At 42.9% G+C, this 11,552-nt stretch overlaps 1 protein-coding gene across 2 annotated transcripts in view; it reads left to right on the forward strand.

Moving 5' to 3' along the window:
* GPR68 (G protein-coupled receptor 68) overlaps positions 1-11,126 on the forward strand; it is a 50,060-nt gene extending 38,934 nt beyond the window's left edge. For both annotated transcript variants that reach the window (XM_043985822.1, XM_043985821.1), the window contains exon 2: positions 6,914-11,126. In XM_043985822.1, coding sequence (XP_043841757.1) covers positions 7,066-8,157 — 1,092 coding nt within the window. In that variant the 5' untranslated portion in view covers positions 6,914-7,065 and the 3' untranslated portion in view covers positions 8,158-11,126. The remainder of the gene's footprint in view (positions 1-6,913) is intronic.
* Positions 11,127-11,552: the final 426 nt, after the last annotated feature.

The raw sequence follows: 11,552 nt of genomic DNA on the forward strand, positions 1-11,552 counted from the left end.
TGATGAAACCAAGGCTTAGAGAGGTAACACGATTTGTTCAAAGTTACAAAGCTAATGTTACAGCTAAGATTCCAACCCAAGTCTACTAACTTCACGTCTGATAGAATCACAGAATCAAGTTGGAAGGTATCTAAGAGGCCATCCACATTTAGAGTATTGGGCTCAGTTCTGGGTACCACATCTAAGAGAGATAGTGGGGGCAGCTAGGTGGTGAAGTGGATAGAGCACCAGCCCTGGAGTCAGGAGGACCTGAGTTCAGGTCCGGCCTCAGACACTTAACACTTACTAGCTGTGTGACCCTGGGCAAGTCACTTAACCCCAATTGCCTCACCAAAAAGAAAAAGAGGGATAGTGACAAACTGACCATGACTAGAGGAATGTAAGGGGATGGTGAAGGGATGAGAGAAAATGGATCCATTCAAAGAACTAGGCATGTTAACATGGAGAAGAGAAGACCCTGTGGGGGTAGGTGTTGGGAAATGGACGAGGAGGGCTGTTTTCAACTATCCTAAGAGCTGCCATGTAAAGGAGGAATTAGACTTATTCTATTCGGGCTAAGAGGGTAAAAGTTATGAATCATATTTCATCTTGAAGTATGGAAATCTAACAATCAAAACTAAGTGGGTGAGTAGGCAAGTTAACTTTTAGGGTTTTTTTAGCATTCGGGGTAACATTTTATACTAAGAATTCATATTCTTTTTTTATTCTTTTTTATTTTTTAGTGAGGCAATTGAGGTTAAGTGACTTGCCCAGGGTCACACAGCTAGTAAGTGTTAAGTGTCTGAGGCCGGATTTGAACTCAGGTACTCTTGACTCCAGGGCCAGTGCTCTATCCACTGCACCATCTAGCTGCCCCCATATTCTTTTTATTTAGCACTTTAACGTTTTGTTTTGTTTTGCTTTTGCAAAGGGGTTTACATACATAATCTTGAATCTTCACAAGAATCCTGTGAGGTAGATACTTTCATTGTTGATGGTCTTTAGTCATTTCAGTCATGTCAGACTCTTCAATATCCCATTTGGGGTTTTCTTGGAAAAGATACTGGAGTGGTTTGTCATTTTCTTCTCCAGCTCATTTTATAGATTTACCATTAATTAGAAACCTACTAAGCAAAACATTTCATTGGAATTTTTCTTCCACACTTTTTAGAAAAGATCAACTCCCCCAGCTTCCTCCAGCCAATCTAATACTTTTCTTCAGTTTCCTCATGTTCCTCCAGTGTCTTACCAAAGACAATGATGTCATCAAGGTACACTAAAGCTTCCGGATGGTTCATGTCCCCAACCACTTTCTCCATCAGCCTTTGGAAAATGGCTCATGCCCCAGATATGGCTTGGAGCATTTGCTCAAACTGATAAAACTCCAGTTAGATGAAAGCAGTCTTTTCCTTGTCTTCCTCGGACACGGAATCTGGTTTATTGTTATTATTACTACACAAGTTATTATACAAGTCCAAGGCTGAAAATCCTGGTTGCCTAGCAGATAATTCAGGTCATCTTGCATCCATGTTGCATAGTGTTCTGGTCTTCTTTAGTCCTTTTGTTCAGAGTTTGGTAATGAACACACATTATCTTAAGTACCACCACTTTGAGTGATGCATAAGAGCTTTTGGATTCTATGATGATGCCATTCACCAGCATTTCTTTGAGATGGTTTCTGAAATCTTCCACCAGATAGAGGAATCTTGTCTAGCTCTTTCTCTGAATAGTCCAGAGTCAGTGAGCTGGATTCTGTGGGTTGTACGCTCAAGCATATACCATATTTCACTCACTCAATAACAATGAGAATGTACCTAGTCTCAATCTCTCCTTCTACTCTGCTGGTATTGGGGTATCCCAAAAGTCAAATACTTCAGGATCTAGTCAAAGGGCGAACAACTGGGACTCCTGTGATGTTTATTGAACCTCTTGCCTCTATCTTTTTGTAAGCTTCTGCAGTAGTCAGCATGGATTGTTCAAATTGTAGAGGTATTTTGGTACCAGCTTGTTTGCTTACAGCATCCTCTGGAATTTTGAAAAAAAACTAAAATCAGTTCCAATCAAGTGCTGACATTCTGAGTGAGTGTTGGGAGGGTCTGGGTGTACCAGAGCCAGAATGTCCACTTTTCTGTTAACACCTAGTTATATCCCACATATGGATAGTCTTCTCATTCAAATCACCAAGTCTAATTCCTGTCATATACTTTAAAAGGGGCATTTACCCAAATACCGGTCATAAAAAGATTGGGAAATGATGGTACCTTTGTTCCACATTTCAATTTTTACCATCACCTCTGCACAAGGTCCCATAGATCAATAAGGAATTGGATGATGAGGTCTAATATGATTATCCTGGCCCAAAACTGCTATGGAGATTCCTACAGTATGGATTCAACCCACAGAGCAAGAACATACTGAATAACCAACCTAGCATGGCTGCTAGCCCAGGTATAGATACACAAGTCTGATTCTGATGGTCCAGCCAATACTAAGTGCTAGCTCAGGTATAGATCATTTCATGACAAGAGAACAGTCAGTGCAAGTGAAATATAGGTTACACATGTATTAAGTAAAAATACTAGAGTATTGCCCATGTGAAATGTGCCTTTCTTGTACTAATAACGTGATTTTTGTTCCATGTTATTATTAGATTATTCCAACAAAGATTCAAGAGAAAATATAGACATTAATGTTACGCAGGCCAGCTAGAGGACCCTAAAGAATCACATTGCTATTGGCCACTTTATTTTTTCCCCATAATCTTTCTTTCTTTCTTTTTCTGTGGGTTTTTGTTTTGCGGGGGGTGAGGCAATTGGGGTTAAGTGACTTGCCCAGGGTCACACAGCTAGTAAGTGTCAAGAGTCTGAGGCCAGATTTGAACTCAGGTCCTCCTGAATCCAGGGCCGGTGCTTATCCACTGCACCACCTACATGCCCCCATAATCTTTTATGAGTGTCTTGGGAGGGAACAATGTTAATTGGGCCTCAGTTTCTAGCCACAGGACCATCTGATTGATGGGACCATATCAACACAATGTAGGGATTTAAAATTCCTTCAAATAGGGTCCAAGATATACCATACTCTTATCTCTTTGTGATGAATTCTAAGGGCTGGGGCTTGGGGTTTGGAAGATCTGAGTTCAAATTTGCCTGAACCTTACTAGCTGTGTGACCTTGGGTAAACTACTTAACCTCTGTTTGTCCTTAGTTTCTTCAGTCTATTAAAATAGAGATAATAAGAGCCCCTACCTTTCAGAGTTGTTTGTGAAGATCAAATGAGGCGTAATATTTATAAGGCACTTAGCACAGTTTTTGTTGTTTTTTTAGTTGGTCCAACTCTTTGAGTCCCCCCTTTGGAGTTTTCTTGGGCAAAGTTACTTGGCAAAGGTCCTTCTCCAGCTCATTTTACAGATGAGGAAACTGAGGCAATAGGGTTACTGAATTGCCCAAGATCACACAGCCTAGTAAGTATCTGAGGCTGGATTTGAACTCAGGAAAATGAGTCTTCCTGACTCCAGCCTCAGCACTCTAGCCACTTGCCCCCTAACTGGCACTTATTAGGCACTTCACAAATGCTTGGTCCCCTTCCCCTTTGTCAAGGTTGGTCACTGACAATGTTGCCATATTGCAGAGGGTAAAATCATTCTAATGGGAGAATACAACTACATAAAAAATTGCTAGAAAGTGGATGAGCTGGAGGAGAAGGACAAGGTTACTTGCAAAGGTGCTCACGCTGCTGGGGGGAGGAGTTAGAAAAATGTAAAATCTGGAACAGAGCCAGGAATGAAGTGAGCATGGCCTGGGGACCTCACAAAATGGTGGTCTGAGCCAAAGACTCACCAATCAGAGCACAGGGCCACAGAGCAAAGGCTGAGGAGGAGGAGGTGGAAAAATCCACAGAATCAGGAGTACAGTAAAAGTCGGGAGTTAGGATGTTTTCCAATGTCCCTTGGTATCTGTGATGAGAAATTACATTTCCTGCAAATTAAAACAACTCTGCAGGACCACCTAACAGCTATCAGAGTGACTAACATGACAGACGGGGAAAATGATAAATACTGGAGGGTATATTGGAAGATTATTTATTTACTTATTTACTTTATCTATCTATCTATCTATTTATTTATTTATTGTGAGGCAATTAGGGTTAAGTGACTTGTCCAGGGGTCCACATAGCTAGTAAATGTTGAAGTGTCTGAGGTCAGATTTGAACTCAGGTACTCCTGACTCCAGGGCCAGTGGCTCTATCTACTGTCTAACCTGCGCCACCTAGCTGCGCCGCTATATGGAAGATTAGAGACACTAATGCACTATTGGAGTTGTGAATTGACCCATGCTTTCTGGGAAACAATTTATACTGTGCTCAAAGGCTAGAAAACCATGCATATTTTTTGAACTAGCAATACCACTACTAGGTCTGTATCTCAATGAGATCAAACAAAAAGGAAAGAGGATCCATAGGTACAAAAATATTTATGCAGCTCTTTTTTGTGTGGAAGAATTAGAAATGATGGGTATGCCCATCAATTGGGAAATGACTGAATGACTTAAAGAGTATGTTTTGCCGACCGAGTGTTATAAGAAATGATGGGGGCGGCTAGGTGGCGCAGTGGATAAAGCACCGGCCTTGGATTCAGGAGTACCTGAGTTCAAATCCGGCCTCAGACACTTTGACTTACTAGCTGTGTGACCCTGGGCAAGTCACTTAACCCATTGCCCAGAAAAAAAAAAAAAAAAGAATGATGTGAAGAAAATCCAGAAAAACCTGGAAGACTTACACAAACTGATATAAAGTGAAATGAACAGAACCAAGAGAACACTGTACACAGTAAACAACAATCTTGGTAACAATAATCAACTGTGAAAGATTTAGTTACTCTGATCAATTCTAATGCCCCATGGACAATTCCAGAGGACTCGTGATAAGAAATGCTATCCATCTTCAGAGAGAAGTGATGACTCTGAGTGCACATTTGAAGCATGGGTTGTTATTGGTTTGTTTTTTGTTTGTTGGGGTTGGGGTTTTTTTGCATTTCTTTATTTTTTTCACAACATGATTAATATGGAATATGTTTGCATGAGTTCACATTATAATTAGTATCATATTACTTGCCTTAATGGAGGGAGGAAAAGAATCTGTAACTCAAAATATAAAAAAATGAATATTATGAAAAAAAGATTATAAACTTCCAGTTTTTTAAAATTTGCATTTCCTCTCAAACAGAGACAGGGGGAAGATAGTGACAGATGGTTGATCAGTTCCCATGTTCACATAAAATCATAAAGAGTATAGCTCTGAAAGGGAATTTAGAGGTGATCTGATCCAACCTCCTCATTTACAAGTGAGGAAACAGTTCTAGAGAGGTGAAGTGATTTGCACAAGTAATAAGAAATACCAGATTTGAATTCAGCTACTCTAACTCCAAACCTAGTGCCCTCTCCATTGTAACCTGATGAGCACTGCCAACAAGAAGCCTTTTGTGTTGCATCATGGGCATTTGTAGTTGACTTACTAGAATCCATGAGGATATTAATCAAGATTTATGCTCCTTCTGAGGCTATCCTGAGAAGGGCTAGAGAATGATGGTGACAAACTTGGTTTTTTAATGACTTAATTGATTCTCATAAAAAATTGCTTCAGTTCATGTAAGTTTAATGCTTTGTCATGAACCTAAATATCTGTCATGAAACTTTAAGTATAAGTATCTTTTCTATTTATTCTTATTTTATTTTCAGTTTATTTTTTCTCATTAAAAATTCTGAACTTAATATTCATCAACTTAAGTGAGCGTTTCAATATGCGCAGTAGAGTAGAAAGAGAGAGTTATACATAGAGCTCTGCATCTCTGTTATGTACATCTTGCTTTTCTCTTTAAGCATATGACAAATTTACCATGTTACTTTCAAATCTGCCCTGCTTGCCTGTGATTCCTTCCGGCTTTCCTTCTGTTCTCTTCTGTGCATTTCAAAAAAATGTTTCTATTTCTGTTTTCTATTGTGTAGTTTTTTTTGGGGGGGGGGAGACAACTCTATCCTTAGCTCCCCTCTTTCTGCCTTCCCCCTCCCAATTTGAGAAAAAAAGAAAAACAAAACATCAGTAACAAATGTGCATAGTCAAGCAAAACAAATCCCAAATTTACAGTCCCCCAAAATGTATGTCTCATTCTGCACTTTGAATCCATCACCTCTGGGTCAGGAGGTAGAAAACATGCTTCATGATGAATCCTATGGAATTATGATTGACCACTGGAGCCCCAATGTCTTTCAAAATTGTTTGTCTTTGCAATATTGTTTTTATTATACAAATTGTTCTCCTTCTGCTCACTCTACTCTGTATCAGTTGATACAAGTCTTCCCAAGTTTCTCTGAAAGAATATTGTGCCACATTCATGTACCATAATTTGTTCAGTCATTTCCCAAGGAATGGATACCTCCTCCTAGCTCTTTGACACCACAAAAGAACAATACAAATATTTTTGTGTCTATAGCTTCTTTCTCCTCTTTCTTTGATCTCTTAAGTATAGAGCCAGTAGTGGCATTTCTAGATTAAAGGGTATGCACAATTTAATAACTTTTGGAGCATAGTTCCAAATTTCTTTCCAGAATGGGCTGGACCAGTTCACAGCTCTACTAAAAATGTGTATACATTTTTTCGCACTTATTTGTACTCTTTGTACCCCTTGTTGGGCCTGTGTATGGAAGCCAGGCTCATCACTGGAGACTCTCTGGCAGTGATATCTGCTTCTCATGCCCCAGTGAGGAGTCACAGACTGCCAGAGCCAAGGCAGGACAGAGAAGGGAGATCAATTGGGCAGGTCACATTTTAGTGGCTTGAGGTTGGAGAAGGGATAAGACACCCCAGTATCTTTATTGATCTGGATGCTTTGAGAACATTGAATACTACACTTCTAAGGATTTTTCTGTTTGGCTTTTAGGGCTATATGTTCCAGTGATAACAACAACCCTTTGACCATGACCTAAGGGTAGCATGGACCCCAAACTCCAAGTGCCCAGAAACAAAATGGGACCAAGAAAGGTAGACTATCTTTTAATTCTTTGAAGGGCAAAGTCCTCCTTGGTCCAGAAGATGGGGAACATTACAATGGGCAATTCCTCTAGCAACTGTACCATTGACCACACCATTCACCAGACTCTGGCTCCGGTGGTATATGTTTTGGTGTTGGTGGTGGGCTTCCCAGCCAACTGCCTCTCTCTCTACTATGGCTACCTGCAGATCAAGGCCAAGAATGAATTGGGGGTCTACCTCTGCAACCTGACCGTGGCTGACCTCCTCTACATCTGCTCCCTACCCTTCTGGCTCCAATATGTTCTTCAGCATGACAACTGGTCCCATGGAGACCTGTCCTGTAAGATCTGTGGCATTCTCCTTTATGAGAACATTTACATCAGTGTAGGCTTTCTCTGCTGCATTTCCATTGACAGGTACCTGGCTGTGGCCCATCCTTTCCGCTTCCACCAGTTCCGCACTGTGAAGGCTGCTGTCGGGATCAGCGTGGCAATCTGGGTCAAGGAGCTCCTGGCCGGCGTCATTTTCCTCATGCATAATGAAGTCGTGGAGGATGAGGACCAGCACCGGGTCTGTTTTGAGCATTATCCCATCCAGCCGTGGCAGCGGCACATCAATTATTACCGGTTCTCTATGGGTTTCCTCTTTCCCATTTGTCTGCTCTTCTTCTCCTACTGGGGCATCCTACGGGCTGTGCGGAGAAGCCACGGCACTCAGAAGAACAGAAAAGACCAAATACAAAGACTAGTATTGAGTACCATGATTATTTTTCTGGCCTGCTTTCTGCCTTACCATGTCCTGCTGGTCGTGCGCAGCGTGTGGGAAGATAGCTGTGAGTTTGCCAGGGGGATCTTCAACAGCTACCACTTCTCCCTTCTCCTGACCAGTTTCAACTGTGTGGCCGACCCAGTGCTTTACTGTTTTGTGAGTGAGAACACCCACAGGGACTTGGCCAGGTTGCGCAGTTCTTGCATTGGCTTCCTGACCTGCTCTGGGATGAAAGGGTCTAAGGAGTCTTATCCACTGAGCAGCCCAGAGGTCTCTGGGAAAAATGAATCCCGGAAGGAGGAGCCCGATTTGCTAACTAAACTCCACCCACCGTGCCAGGTTGCTTCCTCTCCTGGAATGGGAGGGACTAGCCAGGAATGTTAGACAAGGCCAAGTCATTCAGCTTAGAGGTACCAGTGCTGGGATCTTGTGGGCTTGAGCTGTCTTCTCTCCAGATGGGCCGCTGGCTTCAGTTCTAACACCTATGTCCCCTACGAGCTCTCCTCCTGGAGAAAGCCTGAAAATCGAGTGAAAATATGAGCCACAGACACATGTAGGTCAGCCAGGTTCTCCAACCCCTGACCTCCAACCTCTGGTTGCTTTAGGAGAATCCACTCAGACACACATGCTGAGTGTGTGAATAAACTCCAGGAGATAACTGGGGGCTTGAGATGTCAGCAGTGTTTTAGAAAGCTCAGGCTATGACTGCCTCTCCATCTTGTCTGGGAAGGGGAACGTGAATTGCAGCTTGTAAGATATTTTCAAAGAAAAAGAAGTCGGGGTACAAGTATATATTGAAAGGGGAACCATGGGTTGGCAGAGGATGGGGGCTGCTATAATAAAAGGAGTGAAAGGGGATATGGAAACAAGTTTTATGAGAAGGTATTAGTGTATGTATGTGTTTCCAATGAGCCCTACCTAACTAGCCTGCCCAGGGTCTAAATCTCCCATATTGCTGGCTCCTTTGGGTTCACCCATTAGCACTTCAAATTAAAATGCACGTTTATTATTTGAGGCAAAGGGAGAGATAAAAAGCTGTTATCATCCATTGACTCTACTAGTTCACTGAAAAGAATGAGGACATTATGAGAAATGAGGACGTTATGATGAGGACATTATCATGAGAAAGAGAGGTGGTCCCGATGGCTGGTGGAAAGCAGGAAGTTCTTGGATATTAGGGGACAAAATGAGGCTTCTGGGTTGGGAAGGCACGGAGAAGAGGATGGAGGAATTAAAAGCCCCCAAATCCACTTCTTCCTGCTGAAATTTTTACCAGGGTCTTTGAGCTGTGGGTAAGCTAATACTAGGTATCCCATTGGATGGAGGCCCAGGGCTTTCAGAAAGGGTGGGAGAAGTGGGCCAAATGTACCACCCCAATCTCTGTATATGAAAAAGAAGTCTCAGAGGGTATTAGGGACCACTGTTAGGAATAGAGATTAGATTCGTTCTGCTTAGCTCTGGAGGGCAGAACTAGGAACAAGAGGTATATATCACATGGGGGCAGATTTAAATTCAATGTAAGGGGGAAATTCCCAACAATGAGAGCTTTCCTAAAGGGGAATGGTCTTCCCAAAAAGGCGGTGAGCTCCCTGTCAGTGGAGATGTTCAAACAGAGATGGATGACCCTTGCTAGGGGTGTTGCAGAGGGTTAGGGTTAGGGTCAGGTATGGCCTCCGAGGTCCCTGTAAAATCCCAGCCTGCCTGTTTTCAGTCTTAATTCTCTTGTTTCTGAATTCAGGTGCCTCCCTCAGCATATATTTCAAATTAGGTCTTACTAAACTCCAAGTAGAAAAGAGAGGACTACAGTCAGAATGTGTGTTGGCTATGGGTTCTCTCAAGGCAAACTACCCCATAAATCCCCCACTTTCATCCACCTAAAGGCAGCAACATGAGGAGAACATAGGTGTGTTTACAATTAAGATGCCTGTGTTCTCACTGGCAACCAAACACCCGGAGAATGGGAGCCGCAGAGAGGCAGGGCCCAGCCTGAGATGGTGATCTTAGAATTGCTGTCCTATGTCCAAAGAACATCCTTAATGGAAGCCACTAGGGGAGAGAGCTGAGGAGGGCCATAGCTTGGTTGGCCTAGTTCTGTACCTCATGTGGTGTCCAGCTGTGTGACATTAGGCAAATCTTCCCTTTCTCTGGACTTGATCTCCCCCATCTCTAGTGCCACCATTCTGGCTCTCCTTGTCCAATGGGATGCCTCGGTGCTTCGTCTAAGTCAAATTTCAAATGGCTTCTTCTCTCCTCTATCACCTTTGAAACCTCCCTTGGCAGGAGAGAGGAGGGTAGAAGGAAAAGGTTCCTTGTGCTAGCTACAACTTCCCTTCCCGTCATTTCTCTCATCACTTGGCATTTTGACCTCTGTCTCTCCCCTCCTCTTTTCACAATGGACAGCTGCCTATTAATGAGCAAATAGTTATCCCTTCTCCCTAAGCTAACCCTTTGGATGCTGTTCATTCTCTGTTATCAGGGCACCTTCCACCGGGGCTCAGCCCCTACGCATTCAATGCCTTCAGTCTGCATGACTGGCTTCCTGGGGTGGTCAGCAAATTCAATTTAACAGACATTTGCTAAGCACCCACCCTCTGTAGAACCCTGTGGTAGGCCCTGGGGACCATCCAAAGATGATATAAAATGAAGTCCCTGATCTCATGGAGCCTATAGTCCAGTAGACCATAGATACAGATTTATAGATAAGTATGATACACAGTAATGCTGGAAAGTAATCCCTAATTGTTTACTGCCCTAGTGACCTTGGGCATGTCACCTTGCTTATTCCACTGGTCTTCAACTGTAACCTGAAGTAGTTGGACTACACGCTTTCTGAAGTTCCATTCAGCTGTAGATCTAGGATTCTATCTAAGGTCCCTCTTACTTTAGCATTCTAGGAATCTGTAATCTGCATTAGAGGGATGCAAACCAAGGGCTACATGAGGTAGGGAGTAGAAGGGGCAGTTCATGTGTGTAGTGAAAGCTTGGAGGAACCCAGGAAGGCTTCTAGGGAGGTGTCATGACAGTTGAGATTTAAGGGATAGGTGGTAATTATTAGGCTACATTGTTCCCTTGTTTGCTATGCACAAGATTTGCACCACAGTCTCTCTGGCTCTTAACTGCTCCCTCCCTTCTTTGACATTTAAAAAGTTCTAGGATTCTGTCATAGAGATATCATGACAGCCATCTTGGCATAGTAGATAAAGGGCCAAGCCAGATTCAGGTCCTGCCTCTGACAATTACTGTGTGACCCTGGGCAAGTCACTTAACTTCTCAGTGACCCAGGTAACTCTCTTAAGATTATAAGTTGTGGGGGCAGCTAGGTGGCACAGTGGATAAAGCACTGGCCCTGGATTCAGGAGAAACTGAGTGCAAATCTGGCCTCAGACACTTGACACTTACTAGCTGTGTGACCTTGGGCAAGTCACTTAACCCTCATTGCCACACCAAAAAAAAAAAAAAAAGATTAGAAGCTGTGGGGCAGGTGCCAATCTGACTTGGTCATGGGGTTTAGTCATTTACTACACCCATGAAACCACTGGACCACCCTCCCCGCAAGTTATTCTCTCACTTAATGCTCCTACCAGCATAAGTCACAACCTCTGTGATTTGGTAGGTCATCATGAATTTTAGTGGCAAAATAAAAAAAACAAACAAGCAAATGACATCCTCTGGAGGAGGATCCCTTCTAAACATAATTACACTGGTCCCCAGAGAACAGACACAGTCTGATGCCGCCCCCATCCTCAATGCCTTTGCAGCCTGGTAGGGCTGACAGAGCT

Source organism: Dromiciops gliroides, chromosome 2, assembly GCF_019393635.1.
Source record: "Dromiciops gliroides isolate mDroGli1 chromosome 2, mDroGli1.pri, whole genome shotgun sequence".
Taxonomy (NCBI): domain Eukaryota; kingdom Metazoa; phylum Chordata; class Mammalia; order Microbiotheria; family Microbiotheriidae; genus Dromiciops; species Dromiciops gliroides.